Source organism: Calliphora vicina, chromosome 3 (genome assembly GCF_958450345.1).
Source record: "Calliphora vicina chromosome 3, idCalVici1.1, whole genome shotgun sequence".
Taxonomy (NCBI): Eukaryota; Metazoa; Arthropoda; class Insecta; order Diptera; family Calliphoridae; genus Calliphora; species Calliphora vicina.
Window position 1 is genome coordinate 21,982,776 of NC_088782.1, and position 17,268 is coordinate 22,000,043.

Below are 17,268 nucleotides of genomic sequence, written 5' to 3' on the forward strand. Positions count from 1 at the left end.
CATTACCTTAAGCTAGCTTATGCATATTATAGTTGGGCCTTTATACTCAGTCAATCGTTTTGCATTCAGGCAACCGTCTTATACTCAGTCAATCGTTTTACACTCAGACAACCGTCTTAACCTCAGACAACCGTATTATACTTAGACAGCTGTCTTATTCTCAGTCAATCGTTTTGCACTCAGGCAACCGTCTTACACTCAGACAACCGTCTTAACCTCAGACAACCGTCTTATATTTAGACAGATGTCTTATACTCAGGACACTATTTTGTAATGAGACAGCTTTCTTATTATCAGGACACTATCTTGTACTCAGACTATCATCTAGTCCAATTAAGTGGATTCGAATTCTAAAGATTTACTCAGATTCGGTTTAAAAAACAGTGCAAAACTTGAGTTTTACTAAAAGAAAGTACCAAATAGTAATTTTAGTTAAATATCTTATATTGGGCATCACAAAAGGGTCAGTTTTGAATGGACCCAAGTGAGCTGCTTGAAGAGTGGCTGTCCATGGAACCTAACCTAAATATCTTATATATTTTGTATACAAAAGTTTAAACATAATTTTAATTTAAATTAAAACATATACTGGCAATTAAACTACTTTTTTAATTACTTGATTACTCTTTATTTTTTTGACTTAAAAACGTTTGCTAAGCTAAATCATTAATATTAATGTAAAACAACTAAAAAAAGAAACAATTTTATATAAATTTGTTTTATCTTACTTTAAACATAAATTAAAATTAATTGTATTTTAAATGGCTAATAAAACAAATAAATAATTTACTATTTCTCCATTTTTCTTTAGATTTACATCATGGCAAGCTTTCCGTAAAGTACTCAATGAAATCAGTGATCTGGCAGGACAACGGGAAGTGGTAGCGGAATCCCTGCAATTACAAATCATACAAGGCATTACACTGCTCTCCAAAACCCTAAGAGAAGAAAGAAAAGTAAGTTGTTGTAAAGTATTGGAATTTAAAAAAAAATCTAATTCTTTTTTGTTGTTCTTTAGAAATGTCTATCAAATGGCACATATTTACAACAAAACCTCACCACACAATTGGCCTCGTTGGAGAGGGCCAAACGTAACTATGAGAAAGCCTATCGTGACTCTGAAAAGGCGGTGGAAAATTATAAAAAAGCTGATATGGATTTAAATTTAAGTCGAGCCGAGGTGGAACGTTATAAAAATATAATGACAGCCAAAATTCAGCAGTCAGATGATGCGAAAAATGAATACGCCAATCAATTGCAGAAAACGAATAATCTACAGCAGCAGCACTACCAAGAACTATTGCCAGAGGTAAGAGTTTTTTTTTTAATTTAGAAACAAGTACTTTTTCTAAAAACTTATTATTTCTTTTATCAGGTCTTCAATCGCCTGCAAGAATTGGACGAAAAACGTACACGTGGCATACGAGAATTCATTATAGAAGCTGCAAATGTAGAATCGAATGTGGCTCCCATAATCGGCCGATGTTTGGAGGGTATTATTAAGGCTGGCGAAGCGATAAATGAAAGAGAAGATTCTTATAAAGTTATAGAAAGGTTTTTATATTGCCCGCCCTACTAAAAAGCAAAACTAATTCTCAAATTTCTTTAGGTTTAAGTCTGGTTTTGATATACCACTAGATATACCCTTTGAAGATTTATCAAAACAGGATGCCCTTGATTCATCACAAGATTCCCACTATAATCATACGGTACAGTCGAGTCATTTAACCGTTAAGGGCACAATAAGTGCCAATAAACTGAAGAAACGTGTGGGAATTTTCAATATATTTGGCAGTAATAAGGTAAGATACAATTGCTAACTTAATAATTAACACAAATAAAAGGCTTTGTTGACGTCTGCTAAACACACCCATATTTTCTCAATATCTGGTTATCGTTTTTCGTAACGATAAGCCTCCAATTAACATTTTTTTTTTGTATGAGAACTGTCAGTTTATCGTCACGATAAAAAAATAACCAGAGATTGAGAAAATGAGTACAAAGAGCGATAATATACAATGCACAGTGGGGCAGTATCAAAATTTTTTGGAAATAAATCTGGCATTTCTAAACGGCTGGTCTGAACGGCATAAAATTTGACGTGGTCGTAAACAAGGAATATTCGAGTTTAAGTTTTTAAAATGGACCCTACAAATGCTCCAGGGGCTGCGCTATGGGAGCTCAAAATAGGATACCTTCGACATGTAAACATTTTTAAACACTTGCCATTTTTTGATTCCCATCCGATTCCCGTCAAAGATTTTTATATTTTTGGAAAGTACTTAGCTAGGTCTTGAAAAATGTGCTTGCGTGTCAAAATTGAAATTTTAAAATTTTGCCATACTTGGTCCGCTTTTTTAAAAATATAGGTCGTACCTTTGGACCTAATGGTCTCGATTTTTTTTTGTTAGTTAGACAACTAAATTACAAATAATATACAAAAGATTTTAGAGCAATATCCATTATGGATTCAAAAATAAACGATTTTCAATTTCAAAATTCAAAAAATAGTTGATTGTTGCTCGTTTATACCCTTCACCTACGTGATAAGTTTGTCATTCCGTTTGTAATTTTCACAATATAATTTTCCGACCCTATAAAGTATATATATTATGGATCCTTATAGATAGCGGAGTCGATTAAAGAAGTGGCCACTTAAAATCCGTACGGATTAAAGCGATCATAACTTTTAAATGAAACAACGTATGTTAACATTTTATACATGAAATTAAAGGTAATTTATTAAGCTTTAAACAAAATGTAACTGTAGGTATATGTGTCTTTATTTCGAATAAATTTTCTGGCTTTTCTTCTTATGCCTCCCATTAATAGCTGCACAACTTTTCTTCCCACTTCTACCGTTATTTCAGCATATTTATTCCACTTTGTTCTCATCAAAATCTGGTTATTTACTGTACCTTCACTCTTTTTCAATTTACGTTTAACAATTCCCCAATATATCTCGATTGGACGAAGATTTGTGCAATTTGTTTAATTGATGTGTTTTGGTATAATATCAATATTATTCTCATTATACCATTTCATAGTTGTCATTGAGTAATGATAACTTGCCTGAAACTTTGTATCAAATGTGTAATGTCTTATAAATGACAGCAATCGCTTTTCCAAACTCTCTTTTTATATATAATTCTGAAAATTCTTTAAAAACATGTCTGAAAAGCTTGACTCTTCAAACCGCAGCTGCGGATTGCCTGCCAAATTAATATTTTTGTTCAATTTTAGTATTCATATTTAAAACCACACAACCTCGAGCTGCCTAGATGTAAAAATTTTGACCTGATAGCTGCCGAAAATCAGATTTTGGCTATCTTTTAGCCCGACAAAGTCGGATTTTGTAGATATTTGTGCACAATTTTATTTCTAGCTTCATTTTCCATTGTGTCTACACTTTTTAAAACTAAACATAATGACTTGAAATTCATTGTAGAATAATGGCAGATTTGTTATTAAAATCGTATGTAAATCTTTTTCCATTTTGATAACAGGGGGCGTTGTTATGATTACGGATATGCGTACGGATTTTAAGTGGCCACTTCTTTAAGCCATGTTCGTCCGTCTGTCTGTCCGTCTGTCTGTCTGTTGAAATCAATTTTCTGAAGACCCCAGACATCGTCGTGATCCAAATCTTCAATAATTCTGTCAGACATGCTTTCGAGAAGTTTGCTATTTAAAATCAGCAAAGTCGGTCCACAACTGTCTGAGATATGAGAAAAAAACCAGGACAACCTCGATTTTTTAACTATATCTCGATTACTAAGTCATTGATATAGACAATATGGATATCTAATGATATATATTTCAAAGACCTTTGCAACGACGTATATAAGACCTAGTAAGTTGGACCTACAATAGGACAAAATCGGAAAAAATATTTTTTAACCCGAATTTTTTTTCACCAAAAAAAAAAAAATAAATTAAAAAACTTAAAAAAAAATTTAAATTTAAAAAATTTAAAATAATAAAACAACTTTTGAAAAAAATTGTTGACCTAAAAATATTTAAAATTTGTATTTTGAAGTATAATTTGGTGAAGAAAGATTCGGCACAGCCGAATATAGCTCTTACTTGTTTTATTAAAAACATTTTCTTTAAGCACATATAACAATTTTATGTTTTTCTGTAAGGTATCTTTACGGATAACATTTTGGTATAAAAAACATGTTCTATTTTTCAAATATGTCGCCCTACACCCTTCGAAATTTGACAATGTTTTTTTTATAAAAATTTCAAATTTGGATCACATGTTCTAAAATCCCAAAGCTGAGATAAGAAAACGTAAAGCTTCCTTGCAAACTTTGATGTGTTCCCTATTTATCCCCAAAATATTTTCCCAGTCCCGAAGTAAATGTGTATCCTATGAGTAAAATTGTAAAAAATACTATTTTTGTGATTTTCGCTAAAAATTTTAGGAATTGCGGGATTCCCTTTGACCTTTTGTCTAGTTTTTTTTATACTTTGTTATTTAGCATGATAAGTTTAAAAAAACGTTGAAAATTTCATTGAGTTTTGTTAATAAATAAAGATTTTATTACATATTGCATATTTATTGAGATTCTACAACTAAAATTTGTATCAAAATTTTAATAGGATTGCAAATATTAGGAACAATTTGATCCACATTTATTCCGAACTAATTTTTTTTTGTTTTGATAAGTTAATTGTTGGTCTTACAAAAAAAAATTCCAATCAATATCTCAATTATATTAAAAAATATGCCACTTTAAATCTCCGCCCTTCTAAAATATTGCATAGCGCCGCTCCTGAAGCATTTTGTAGGGCCCATTTTAATAACTTAAACTCGAATACTACTTGGTTCAGCCTACGTGAAATTTTATTTTACATATTTCCAAACAAATTTTATTCTGCAATATAATGTTTTTCAAATATTCCATTACTAAAAGTTCTTAAAGAAATTCTTAAGAATTTTTTTAGTATTTTATTTCCATTGTATTGTCACTCCCTGTATAAGCAGATTTTTTAATAAAATCTGCCAACTATGATTAGCAGCGTCATAAAGCTTTTGATTTTGAAATCTTTAAATGTTTTCCAGTAGTTAGTAAATGTGTTTGTTTTTATTTCCTGTTTTAAGTTGAATTACGAAATGTTTGTGCCTTATTTGATTATTTATTATTTGAATTATATTGTTATATAAGTATTTTTTTAAGATTCTTAAAATACTCATCAAGTCTTCTCTTTTTTTTCTCTATTTATTTGTGTCTTTTTTTTCATTTTTCTTAAAATCATGATTTTCTTCATTAATTGTTATGTTTTATTTAAAAAAAACAAAAAAAAAACTGTCGTTGGTTTTTTCTCGAAAATACATATAATAACGCATTGTGTCATACAAAAACAAACAATTGCATTTAACTGCCCGGATGTTTAAACAAAATCAATCGTTGTTTCTTTATAAATAAATCTGAAATATCATTATAAAATACTTCTACTACTTCTGCTTTATATAATTAATGTAAGTACAAAATGTCCTCCATTTTTTAAAGACCCCTGTGTGGTATGTTGTTGTCTCACATTTTTTTTTTGTCCCTTCCTTCCACTACCACTACCTGTTCTACTTACTTACAACTCCTGTCTAGTCCCTAACTCCTTAACTTGGACCTAATTCGAATTTCATAAATCGGCTTTCATTTTCATGTTTGTGTTTTGTTCCTAATACATAATATTTGTTTAAACGAGTACATTACATACCTGTTTGTTTTTTCTGTTATAAATTTGTGTTTTTGACTTCTTTATTAAACTAAGAAAATAATCAATTGTATATTTCGTTCATTTTAGACACATTTTCTTTCATTAATTTTCCTTCTCTGTCTATATATTTTTTTAATCAATTCATGTCGATTCCTTTAAGTCAAATTCTTGTTAATTACTCCACATAAAGAAACATTCATATCTCATCTATAGAAATTGTTTTTGTTGCATCTTAATTTGTTATTAAATCATTTATCCTTAAAGTAGAAAGAAAAGTGAATCGTAAATATTGTAATTCCAGCAAAAAGTTGGTAATGACTTGCAATTACTCAATAACTTACTTTTCAATGATTACTATATACCGTCTGCATTACTTAGAAGTAGAGGTATAATGTCTTATACATTATCTGTTATAGAACTGCTTACTTTCTAGTCATTTTCCATCAATGTGTTATTTAAGTCATTACTTGTAACTTGTTTTAATGATAGTAAAGTAATTACACATTTAAAGGTTGTTTTTTAAGCCCCATAGAACTTGAAATTGTAAAAAATAACACAAAAAAGTAAATTTTTTAAAAAATAAATAAATAAATATTCGAAAGATCAAGACATGACATTAACATTTGAAAATGATTTAGGGCATAGGTCAGAATGGCTATTCTTGACGAAGCTCATTCTGGACTTCCAATTTTGGGCCACTTTTTCGAGCATTGCTGGCCGTATGTAACGAAAAATGTTGGCCTCCAAGGCATCAGTTGTTGCTGGTTCATCAGCATAAACCAGTGAATTCACGTGGCCTCATAGGAAAAAATCGGGAGATATAATCGCACGACCTTGGAGGTCAATTGATAGGTCCCTTGCTCGAAATCAAGTAAATTTTTATTTCAATAAAAATATTGTTGCAGTCTGATTTGTTTTATTAACAAACTCATTAAGCTTGCTTAGATGGACGATTATGTGCGCCATAAGAATCTCAAAGTCGTCGAAAATATTCAAAAAAGTCGATTTAAAGAATGTCGAAAGCTCGAAAAGCCGATTTTTCATAAATTGTCAAAAGTCCACTATTCAATAATGTTAAAGTCAAAAGTTCGAAAGTCGACTTTTTAAAAGTTCGAATAAAAGTCTAAAAGTCGACTTTTTAAAAGTTGGAAAAAAGTTGACTTTCTGTTTCAACTATCGAATACAATTGGTAGCGTTGTTCAAGCGTCAATCTATTCATGGTTATCTGCCAGAGTACATTAGATATGACAGTTCATTTGACAGTTAACCATTTCGTAAGTTCTATCGGCCTTAAAAAAAACACCCTTTGTAAACAGTTGTAGTAAGTACTTAAATTTTAGCTGGGTTTGTATTGAAATAATTCGAAAAGTTTTTCATTAAACTTTTTTTTGTTTCACTTTTCTTTCGTGCTAGAGGAACTTTTATTTAATGTCTAAAATTTAATTGTGTGAATTTGGGAAATTTTGTTAATAATGTTGTTTGTGTATTTTCGTCCTTTTAAAACAAATTTGCCAGTTAGTTTTTATTTAATTTTATTTATGTCATTCGATAACTATGTTATGTTATACATAAATATATTTGTGGTATTCACACGGTCTACTATTTGGTTATATTGTCATAATGTCCTAATATATTATGATAGTTTAAACAAATTTTTGTTGTGTTTCAAACAAAAAAGTTCTAAACTAATAAGACTATTTGAACCATAGAGAATTATACATAGAGACGAGACACTACGATTTGTCAAACAAAAATACAACAAATCATATGTCTCATACAACAACAAAATACATAGAATAGCATGTAATTTGTTGTTGCATGAGATAGGTTTTTGACAACAGATAGGTTATGAATGTTCAACAGTTCAACAGACTATTGAACTATGTTTATTGTTTTGTCAAAAAAGAATACTTTTTTGTTTGTTTAAAACACAACAACAACTATTATAATACATTAGAACATTATTACAATATGACTAATAGCAGACCGTGTGAATACCCCAATTGTATGCTTTATTTTGCTATTGTTTTATTATTATAACTATGTACCTACAAAATGTATTTAATTTATATTAATGCAAAATTTATTAAATTTCGAAATGAAGGATAGAAAACTACAGCTTCATCTTAATGCTGTAATTGGATACAATTAAAATTGTTAATTTTTAAACATGAAAATTAGCCTACCATTGAGATTTGAAAATTTAAATATAAAAATGCTTTCAATTTCGGATCATGCTTATCCTTATGCTTGGTTATTAAAAATTGTAATGATCTGACTAGCTGCAAGCTTTAAGAGTCTATTTACATAAAATGAAAATCCTCAACTGATTTTTATTTTATGAAGGGAAAAAAATAAAACTCCTCAAATGAGTTTATTAAAACACTCTTTGTAAGAGTTTCTAACGAACATACTGGAGCAGCATAGTTGACCACTGACCGGTTAATCGTCTTGTAGGTAGATAGTTTTGCAAGGTTTCTTTGTCCATACCCTAAGTGCTGCCCGCTATTGGCTTAAGGACCTTGTTTCTATTTCGAAATTTATGCGTGATTGCAGTGACGTATGCTGAGAAGGTAAAAAGGCTATCAAAAGTGACAACCAAGATTTTCGGGTGGTTCACTGTCGGAATTTGTACGCCGTCGACCATGATACCTAAGTTGAGTTTTACCTCCTTCATCCGATGTGGTTGTAGCAGCATGAACAATTTTACAATAATCAATCTAGATGATCTGGGGGTTCTGCATGTTGTTCAATTCCAAGATATTGTGCTACATCAACAGGATGAGTCCATAAATCCATAGGATGGAGTGAAGTAGGGTTGGCTGGACAGTTGAAAATGTGGAGGGTGTCACATGCTGAGCATAAGTTGAGAGCGGCACGGACCGAAGGCATTAAGACTGTTGCTCCATCCTGATCTTAGTTGCGCCAGAACAACACTTGTTTTAGGCGTCCAAGTACGGCCTTCATACGGTATCCGCGGAATTGATGACGTCTCTATTAATGTCGTTCAAAGCTGTCATATACCAGTTGCTATCAAATGTATCCTGCACATACCTCTGTATGCTCTCCTCGTATATACGTAGGTTCTGTCTGCCATACCTCGGGGGAGGCTTCAACTGTGTGATGTCGAAGTTAGGATGACTCATCTGGTGACATCCCAGATGGAACTGTTGCGTCAACATGACGTTGTCTTCCTTGACCGGAAGAATCTTAATATCCTTCAAATTACCTCCTAATGTTCGGAGGTAATTTGAAGTCAGTCTGTGACGATCCTTAAGGTGACACCCAAGATTATCGTGTGGTTCGCTGTCGAAATAATACCTAAGTTGAGTTTTACCTCATTCGTTCAGTTGGTGAAGAGTTTTGCCGATAACTTCGCTGGTGATAACTGCAGGTTACGTGCAATGAAGAAATTGTGCATTTCGTTGAGATAACCATTTACCATACCGCAAAGCTCATCAACCTGTTGCCAAAATAGTTCAGTTGTCCGCATAGGTGATTACTTCCACACTTTGTGGGGGCACTGGGAGTTTAACAGTAGCCTCGACAAGAGCTCCCTAATCTGCTACTCAGAAAGTTCACTATATATCTCTTCGTATTGTTGGGCACTGTGGACTGCAGGATGTCCTGGAAGAGTGTGGGGTGATTGTCCTTCGACAGGTCAAGTGCCACTAGGAAATGTCCGTTCACAAGGCCTCCGCTGATTTAAGCCCTGGGGGAGGAGAAGAACTTCGAGTTTCGAGGGGACATAAATACTGTTCATAATGTTGCTTCTACTAGAGTGAAGAGGGTTCGGGATGTTAAAAATTTCTGTAATTTATGGGACGTTTAGAACGTTGGTGGCCAAACACTACCCCGGGGTAGTTATGTTATTCTCACTAATACATACGCAATACGAATTCTCTGAGTAAAAACACAAAGTAAACTCAAAACAAAAACAATTTCTTACAATTTTTTCAGTGCAAAGCACACGCATTTCCATTTGTGTACTCTTTTATTTTTTCACTACTACATATGCATTTTAAGCACTCTCTCGTTGGCCACCACTGGTTTAGAATCATAGAAATATGAGTGATCTGACATACAGAGCATAAATAGAGAAATTGGATTCAAACTCATGGGGAACTTATTTTAGATACAGGAATACGGTGAAGAGTATTATTAGGAGACATACGGCTGAATATTTATCATTGAGATTTAAATTTGTTGTAACATTTCGAATATTGGTCAACCTGCTGACATTTGAAACCAATATATTTGAATGCCGGGGCTATAATGTAGGGGTTATGATGAACATTAAAAATGGGACAATCTTGGTAGTGGTAGATTTACCTTAAATCTTTCTTAAGATATAAAAATAATTTTTTCATTATAAAACCAGCTTTATTATTAAATTATTACCGCAGTGTTTTTCAATATGTTTTATTATTATTTTTTTTTATATAAAATTATGCTTATTTTATCTGTTTTTTTTTAGTAATTTTAATTAGTTTTCTTTTACAAAATCACAAACATTTGTTGGTATTTAAAAATGCTTTTTTATTCATTATTTTCTCTCATTTTAACACACAAATTCAACTAATATTCTTTTATCATCTACTCAACTCTACCCTCTCGACTACACTTCTTCACACTCATCTCATTCAAAATCATCAACAAAAACAAACCAAAACAAAATAAATCACAATTGACACTACACTTCCAAATACTTTTTAAAAAATTGGTTGTTTGTTTTTTATTATTGATAAATTCGAAAACTATTTATTTAAAACTGAAAATTTGTGAACAATTTTGTTTAATCTTTGAAAAAAAAAAATAAAAAAAATGTGATACAATTTCAAAAATACTCTCTGTCACAGCAACAGAAGATTATTGAAGCCTGTATCACTATGAAGGTATGAATGAAACTAATTTAAAACTAAAATTTAAATTAAAATAAAATACAAATTAAAGAATGTTGAATTAAATAATTAGTAAGATTAATTTTAAGATCTAAGTTTATTTTTATAGTATAAATATTATTAAAACAATTTGGAGTATAATTTTAAAACATAAATTTAACACTTGTCTACTTTTAACACTCTGTATATTTATAGAATAATTCTCTTTGAAACTCCTTACTCTAACACTTTTCACTTTGTTTCACTATCAATCACTACTATTCACTACGACTTTTCACTTTCAAATATCGTTCGTTATATTATTGAAACATACGAGTATTTTGTTTCCACAATCTCGCTAGTCTCTCTCTCTCTCACTGTATTTTTGTTAATTTAGGCATCACTACATTTGTTGTTGTCTATAGGTTTAATTAATTGAAATTAGATATTTGAAAATTTTAAATAAATTTCATGAAATTCTTTTGTTTTTCTTATAAATTTTTAACGAAATCATTTTTTTCAGTTAGCGTAATTAGATTTAAATCAAATTTTATTTATTTAATTTAGATTTTAAGTTTTTTTGTATTGGCCTGGCAAATGTTGTTTTGCATGTTCTCTCTCTATCTCTCTCGCTCTCTTTCTCGTTGTTTAAATTAAGTAACCGAATAAAACTATTAAATAATATCAATGTCCACCATACTATTCATAAAATTATTGTAGAATATCATCCGAATAAACGTTGTTACTAATATAATTTCCCCTTACCCCAAATAGAATTCTCTAACTGCGGACGGACAAAAGGAAGATTTCAGTGATTTACCACCTAATCAGCGACGCAAAAAGCTACAGGCTAAAATTGGCGAACTACAACAGAAAATCCATCTGGAAACTGCGGCCCGTGATGGCCTAATGAAAATGAAAGTTGTGTATGAGGCCAATTCATCGCTGGGCAATCCCATGACAGTGGAGGGTCAACTAAATGAGTCGGAGCATAAATTGGAAAAATTGAAAATTGACTTGAAAAAATATCAAGGCTATTTGGAAAAGGCAAATCAAATACCCATGGCAAATAATAGTCCGCAAGCAAATCGTAATACGATGAACAATGGTCATCGATCGTCAAGGTAAGTGGTTGGCTTCTAACAAGGATAGATTTTTAACTGCTAAAAACTTATAAAATTAATAAATAAATTTGGAAATATTTAAAAATAAATTTTGAAATATCTAAAATTATTTTAAAATATTGAAAATTAAATTTTGAAATATTGATATTTTTTTTTAAATACAATTTAAAATTATTTTGAAATACAATTCCAAATTATTTTGAAAAATGTATTCAAAATTTAATTTTAAAATGTTCAAAATTAAATTTTGAAACTTTGAAATATTCAAAATTAAATTTTTAAATATTCAATACTCCTAATTTAATTTTGAAATATTGAAAAGTAAATTCAGAAATATTTAAAACTAAATTGCTAAATATTCAAAATGAAATTTTTAAATATTCAATATTAAATTTTAAAATATTCGAAATTAAAATTTAAGTTTTTAAAAAAATTAAATTAAAATTTAATTTTAAAATGTTCAAATTAAATTTTGAAACTTTGAAATATTCAAAATTAAATTTGTAAAACTTAAATTTTGAAATATTCAAAATTAAATTTTTAAATATTCAATACTCCTAATTTAATTTTGAAATATTGAAAAGTAAATTCTGAAATATTTAAAACTAAATTGCTTTGAAATATTTGAAATTAAAATTTAAGTTTTTAAAATTTAAAATTAAATTCTGAAATATTGAAAATTAAATTTTTAAATATTCAAAACTCCTAATTTCAAAATTAAATTATGAAATTATGAAACTAAATTTTTAAATACAAATTAAAATTATTTTGAAAATTAATTAAATTAAATTTTGAAATTATATTAAAAATTTCGAATTTAAATTGTGAAATCTATAAAACTAAATTTTGAAATATGGAAAAGTAATATTTTAAATTAAATAATTTTGAAATATTTAAAACTAAATTGTGAAATATTTAAATATTTTAAATAAAATTCTGAATCATTTAAAATTAAGTTTGTTTAAATAAATTTTATTTTATTAATATTGTTTAAATAAATTTTGAAATATGTAATATTAAATTTCGAAGGATTTAAAATTTAATTTTAAAATATTTAAAATTTAATTTTGAAAAATTTAAAATTAAATTTTGAAATTTATAAAATTAAATTTTTAATATTCAAAATGAAATTTTGAAATATTCAAAATTTGTAATTTAAATTTAAAATTAAATTCTGAAATATTTAAAACTAAATTTTGAAATATGGAAAAGTAAATTTTGAAATATTTAAAACTAAATTCTGAAATATTAAATTTTTCAATTCTTTTTGAAATATTCAAAACATTTTTTTAAATACAATTCAAAATTATTTTGAAATACAATTCCAAATTATTTTTTGAAATATGTATTCAAAATTTAATTTTAAAATGTTCAAAATTCAATTTTGAAACTTTGAAATATTCAAAATTAAATTTGTAAAACTTAAATTTTGAAATATTCAAAATAAAATTTTTAAATATTCAATACTTCTAATTTAATTTTGAAATATTGAAAAGTAAATTCTGAAATATTAAAAACAAAATTGCTAAATATTCATAATGAAATTTTTAAATATTCAATATTAAATTTTGAAATAGTCGAAATTAAATTTTTAAGTTTTTAAAATTAAATTCTGTAAATAGTCAAAATTAAATTTTAAAATATTCAAAACTCCTAATTTAAAATTAAATTATGAAATATTTAAAACTAAATTTTGGAATACAATTTAAAATTATTTTGAAAATTAATTAAATTAAACTTTGAAATATTAAAAATTTCGAATTTAAATTCTGAAATCTATAAAACTAAATTTTGAAATATGGAAAAGTAATATTTTAAATTAAATAATTTTGAAATATTTAAAACTATATTGTGAACCATTTAAAGATTTTGAAATATTTGAAATAAAATTCTGAATCATTTAACATTAAGTTTTGAAATATTCAAAATTAAGTTTTGAAATATTTAAAATTAAATACATATTAATATTGTTTAAATAAATTTTGAAATATTTAATATTAAATTTCGAAGGATTTAAAAATTAATTTTGAAATATTTAAAATTAAATTTTGAAATTTTTAAAATTAAATTCTAATTTAAAATTAATTCTAAATTTACTAAATTTTGAAATATGGAAAAGTAAATTTTGAAATATTTAAACTAAATTCTGAAATATTTAAAATAAAATTCTGAAACAATTAAAATTAAATTTTGAAATACATCTAATTTAATTTTGAAATATATTTTAAAATTAAATTCTGAAATATTTAAAATTAAATTTTGAAATATTTAAAATTAAACTTTAAAATATTTAAAATTTGATTTTGATATATTTAAAATTTGATTTTGATACATTTAAAATTAGATTTTGAAATATTTAATAATAATTTTTGAAATTTTAAAAATTAAATTTTGAAATAATAAATACAATTTAGAAATATTTTTTAAAATCTAATTAAATTTTGAAATTAGATTTTGAAATATTTAAAATCAGATTTTGAAATATTTAAAATAAAATTTTAATATTCAAAATTAATTTTTGAAGTTTTGAAAATTTTAATTTTGAAATTTTTAAAATTAAATTTTGAAATAATTAAAAATAATAAAATAAATTCTGAAATATTTATAGTATTTGAAATAAATTAAATAAAATTTTGAAATTTTCAAAAATTAATTTTGAAATTTTGAAAATTTCTAATTTAAAATTAAGTTCTGAAATATTTAAAACTAAATTTTGAAATATTTAAAACTAAATTCTGAGATATTTATACAGCCCAATTATGAAAAAAAAAATTCCGCTGGAGTTTGTTCCCCGGGAGTTTTTTCCCATTGAATTTGAATATGAAAATTGAGAAAAGGGAAAATACTCCCGGGGAATTTTTATTCATAATTGGGCTGATAATTAAATTTTGAAATATTAAGAATTTCTAATTTAAATTAAATATTAAAAATTTAATTTTGAAATATTGAAATGTTGAAAATTAAATTTTGAAATCTACAAAATTTATTTTTGAAATACAATTCAAAATTATTTTGAAATATTCAAAATAAAATTTTGAAATACTGAAAAATAAATTTTGAATTATTTAAAATTAAATTTCAAAGTATGTATTTAAAAATTAATTCCGAAATATTTAAAATTAACTTTTGAAATATTTTGAATTTTAATTTTCTATTTATTTACATTAACTTTAATTTTCTCTTTTCCTGCCCCCTCTATTGCAGGCATTCCAACGGTAGCACTGAGGACAACAATTATGACGGCGATTTCCAACAAGATGATGGCGGCAGTTTAAGCAGGTCAGATTCTGAGGATAATGTGGCGCAAATACAAAATGGCCATAATAATAACAATAACGGGTACACTCATAAGTCTATGTTTGAAATTTTCAAAATGCATTTTTGTAGTTATTTTCTATGTTCTCCTTCTATATTACTTTTTTTTTTCGTTACATTTCTTCATTATTATTATCTCTCATTTTATGTAATTCATAATTTTTGTTCTCCAAATTCACAATAACACTTATAGATCAACATTTTTCATTGCTCTACATTACTCTGAAAGCATTTTTAAATTTAAAATTTAATGAAAATAAATTCTTAATTGGATTTTGTTGGCCCTTACAATTTTAAGCTGACCTTTTTAAAATTACAATGTAATGAAAATTAAAGGAAGTTTATGAAAACTTTATATAAATATGAAATTTTTGGGACTTTAAAAATATAATTAAATGCCAAATAGCAATCATTTTATAGTTCACTAAGTTAACATTTGTTTTCTCAGATAAATTTGCACATTTTCATATATCATGTTAACGGGGTCTCAATTTAGAAACCGAAATGTTTTGAAAAATAAGCAAAATGTATTTTCCAGCCCTTTTAAAAGTTGCTTGCTTACATTTCAAATCGTTTCGTTGTATAAAATGGCCTCAAAACATTAACCCGTTGTAGAATGTAAATGTCTTTTAGATCTTTAAACATAATTACAATTGCAAACAGGATTTAAGTCAAGATTGTAATTGGAAAATATTCTCTGAAATGGACTTAAGAATTAAGAACACTTAAATTGGCCTATTGCTTTTGATCTAAGAAATACAATTTTTAATTTTTTTCAACTTGACTTAATAAATGTTGGCAAAAAAAAAAAGAAACACTTGATACTCGTAAATTAACACACACATTAAGACAATTTAAAATTATTTGTTACTAAATAATAAGAAAAATCATAAAGAATACAAATTAAGAATTAAACTTGAGAAAAAGTATTTTAACGAATTTCCTTAAATTCTTTTTACCCCCCTTTACATGTTTAAATTCAGCAGTTCGGCAAGTCCTGAGAGTGGCTTAGGAACATCACACACTTCACTGCCGGGCTCGGGACAAGGTAGCGCCAACGAAAATGCCATGGGAGAGGAAACATTTTATGAAAGTGAATTGGAACCACTACAACCTCTGGGTACATGTCGAGCCTTATATCCATTTGAAGGTAAGTATTTATTTAACTTTATTGCTATAAAAAATCAGTTTCATTTAATTAAACAAAAATTTCTTTTAACCAGCCACCAGTGAGGGCAGCATACCCATGAACGAGGGCGAAGAGTTGCAAGTGATTGAAATCGATCAGGGAGATGGCTGGACGCGTGTGCGTCGCATGAATAATACAAATGGTTGGGATGAAGGTTTTGTGCCCACCAGCTATATTGATTGTACACTATATTCTTAAGTGAAAAAGAGTTAAGAAAATTTTGAAGGTTGAAAACGGAAATATTTAAAAAATATAACAAAACAAACAAAATATGATTAAAAGAAATTTAACACTAAAATACAAGAAAACACAACATTATTAAACAAAAACAAAACAAACAAAAAATGGTTTATTTCCATTTTATTTTCTTTTAAAACTTTATTGTTTTTTTTTTAGGATTTAAACAAAATTAACAATTTTTATTACAATTTTAGGTTTCAATTACTTTTTATTTTAATTTTTTTTTTTGCTTTTTGCTTTTATCATTTAACTAACTACATTATTTTTTTTATATTTAAATAAATAAATATTTAAGTTTTTTTTACGCGCTTAAGTTGTATATTCAAATTGTTTTCTAATTATTATTATTATTACAATATTATATATATAAATTTCTGCTTTATGATTTCTTTTTTTTATGTATGAAACATATAAATAATTTCCTGCCCTCCTTTTTTGTGAAAAAAACTAATTAACGTATTATTTTCTTTAAAATTGCAATGTAAGTTTTAGGTTTTTTTTAATTTAAAATATTATGATTTTTTCTTATTTTTTTAAGAAATGAAAGCGCCTTTCTTTTTACACTAATTTAATTAAAATTTTTTGGTTTTTTAAAGAATTTTAAATTCTTGATTTATGATTTCTTAAAGTACTAAAGCCTAACCACAAAAGAAATTTTTATTTAACGACTTTATTTTAAAATAGAAATTCAAAACAAAAAATTTATTTTAAAATAATTAAACAAAATTTGTAATACTGTTTGTAAATTTAAAATTAATAGTCGACTTTATGGCTTTAAAATTGTCTTTTGGTCTTT

The 17,268-nt window shown here is 27.0% G+C and overlaps 1 protein-coding gene across 7 annotated transcripts in view; it reads left to right on the forward strand.

The window, feature by feature from the left end:
* Positions 1 to 16,923, forward strand: part of Cip4 (formin-binding protein 1-like Cip4) — a 159,767-nt gene extending 142,844 nt beyond the window's left edge. For 2 of the 7 annotated variants that reach the window (XM_065503121.1, XM_065503119.1), the window contains 8 exons: positions 812 to 956; positions 1,019 to 1,309; positions 1,376 to 1,554; positions 1,610 to 1,802; positions 11,379 to 11,728; positions 14,933 to 15,067; positions 16,027 to 16,193; positions 16,267 to 16,923. In XM_065503121.1, coding sequence (XP_065359193.1) covers positions 812 to 956; positions 1,019 to 1,309; positions 1,376 to 1,554; positions 1,610 to 1,802; positions 11,379 to 11,728; positions 14,933 to 15,067; positions 16,027 to 16,193; positions 16,267 to 16,430 — 1,624 coding nt within the window. In that variant the 3' untranslated portion in view covers positions 16,431 to 16,923. The remainder of the gene's footprint in view (positions 1 to 811; positions 957 to 1,018; positions 1,310 to 1,375; positions 1,555 to 1,609; positions 1,803 to 11,378; positions 11,729 to 14,932; positions 15,068 to 16,026; positions 16,194 to 16,266) is intronic. The other 5 variants (XM_065503120.1, XM_065503123.1, XM_065503122.1 and 2 more) reach the window with 5 other exon arrangements.
* Positions 16,924 to 17,268: the final 345 nt, after the last annotated feature.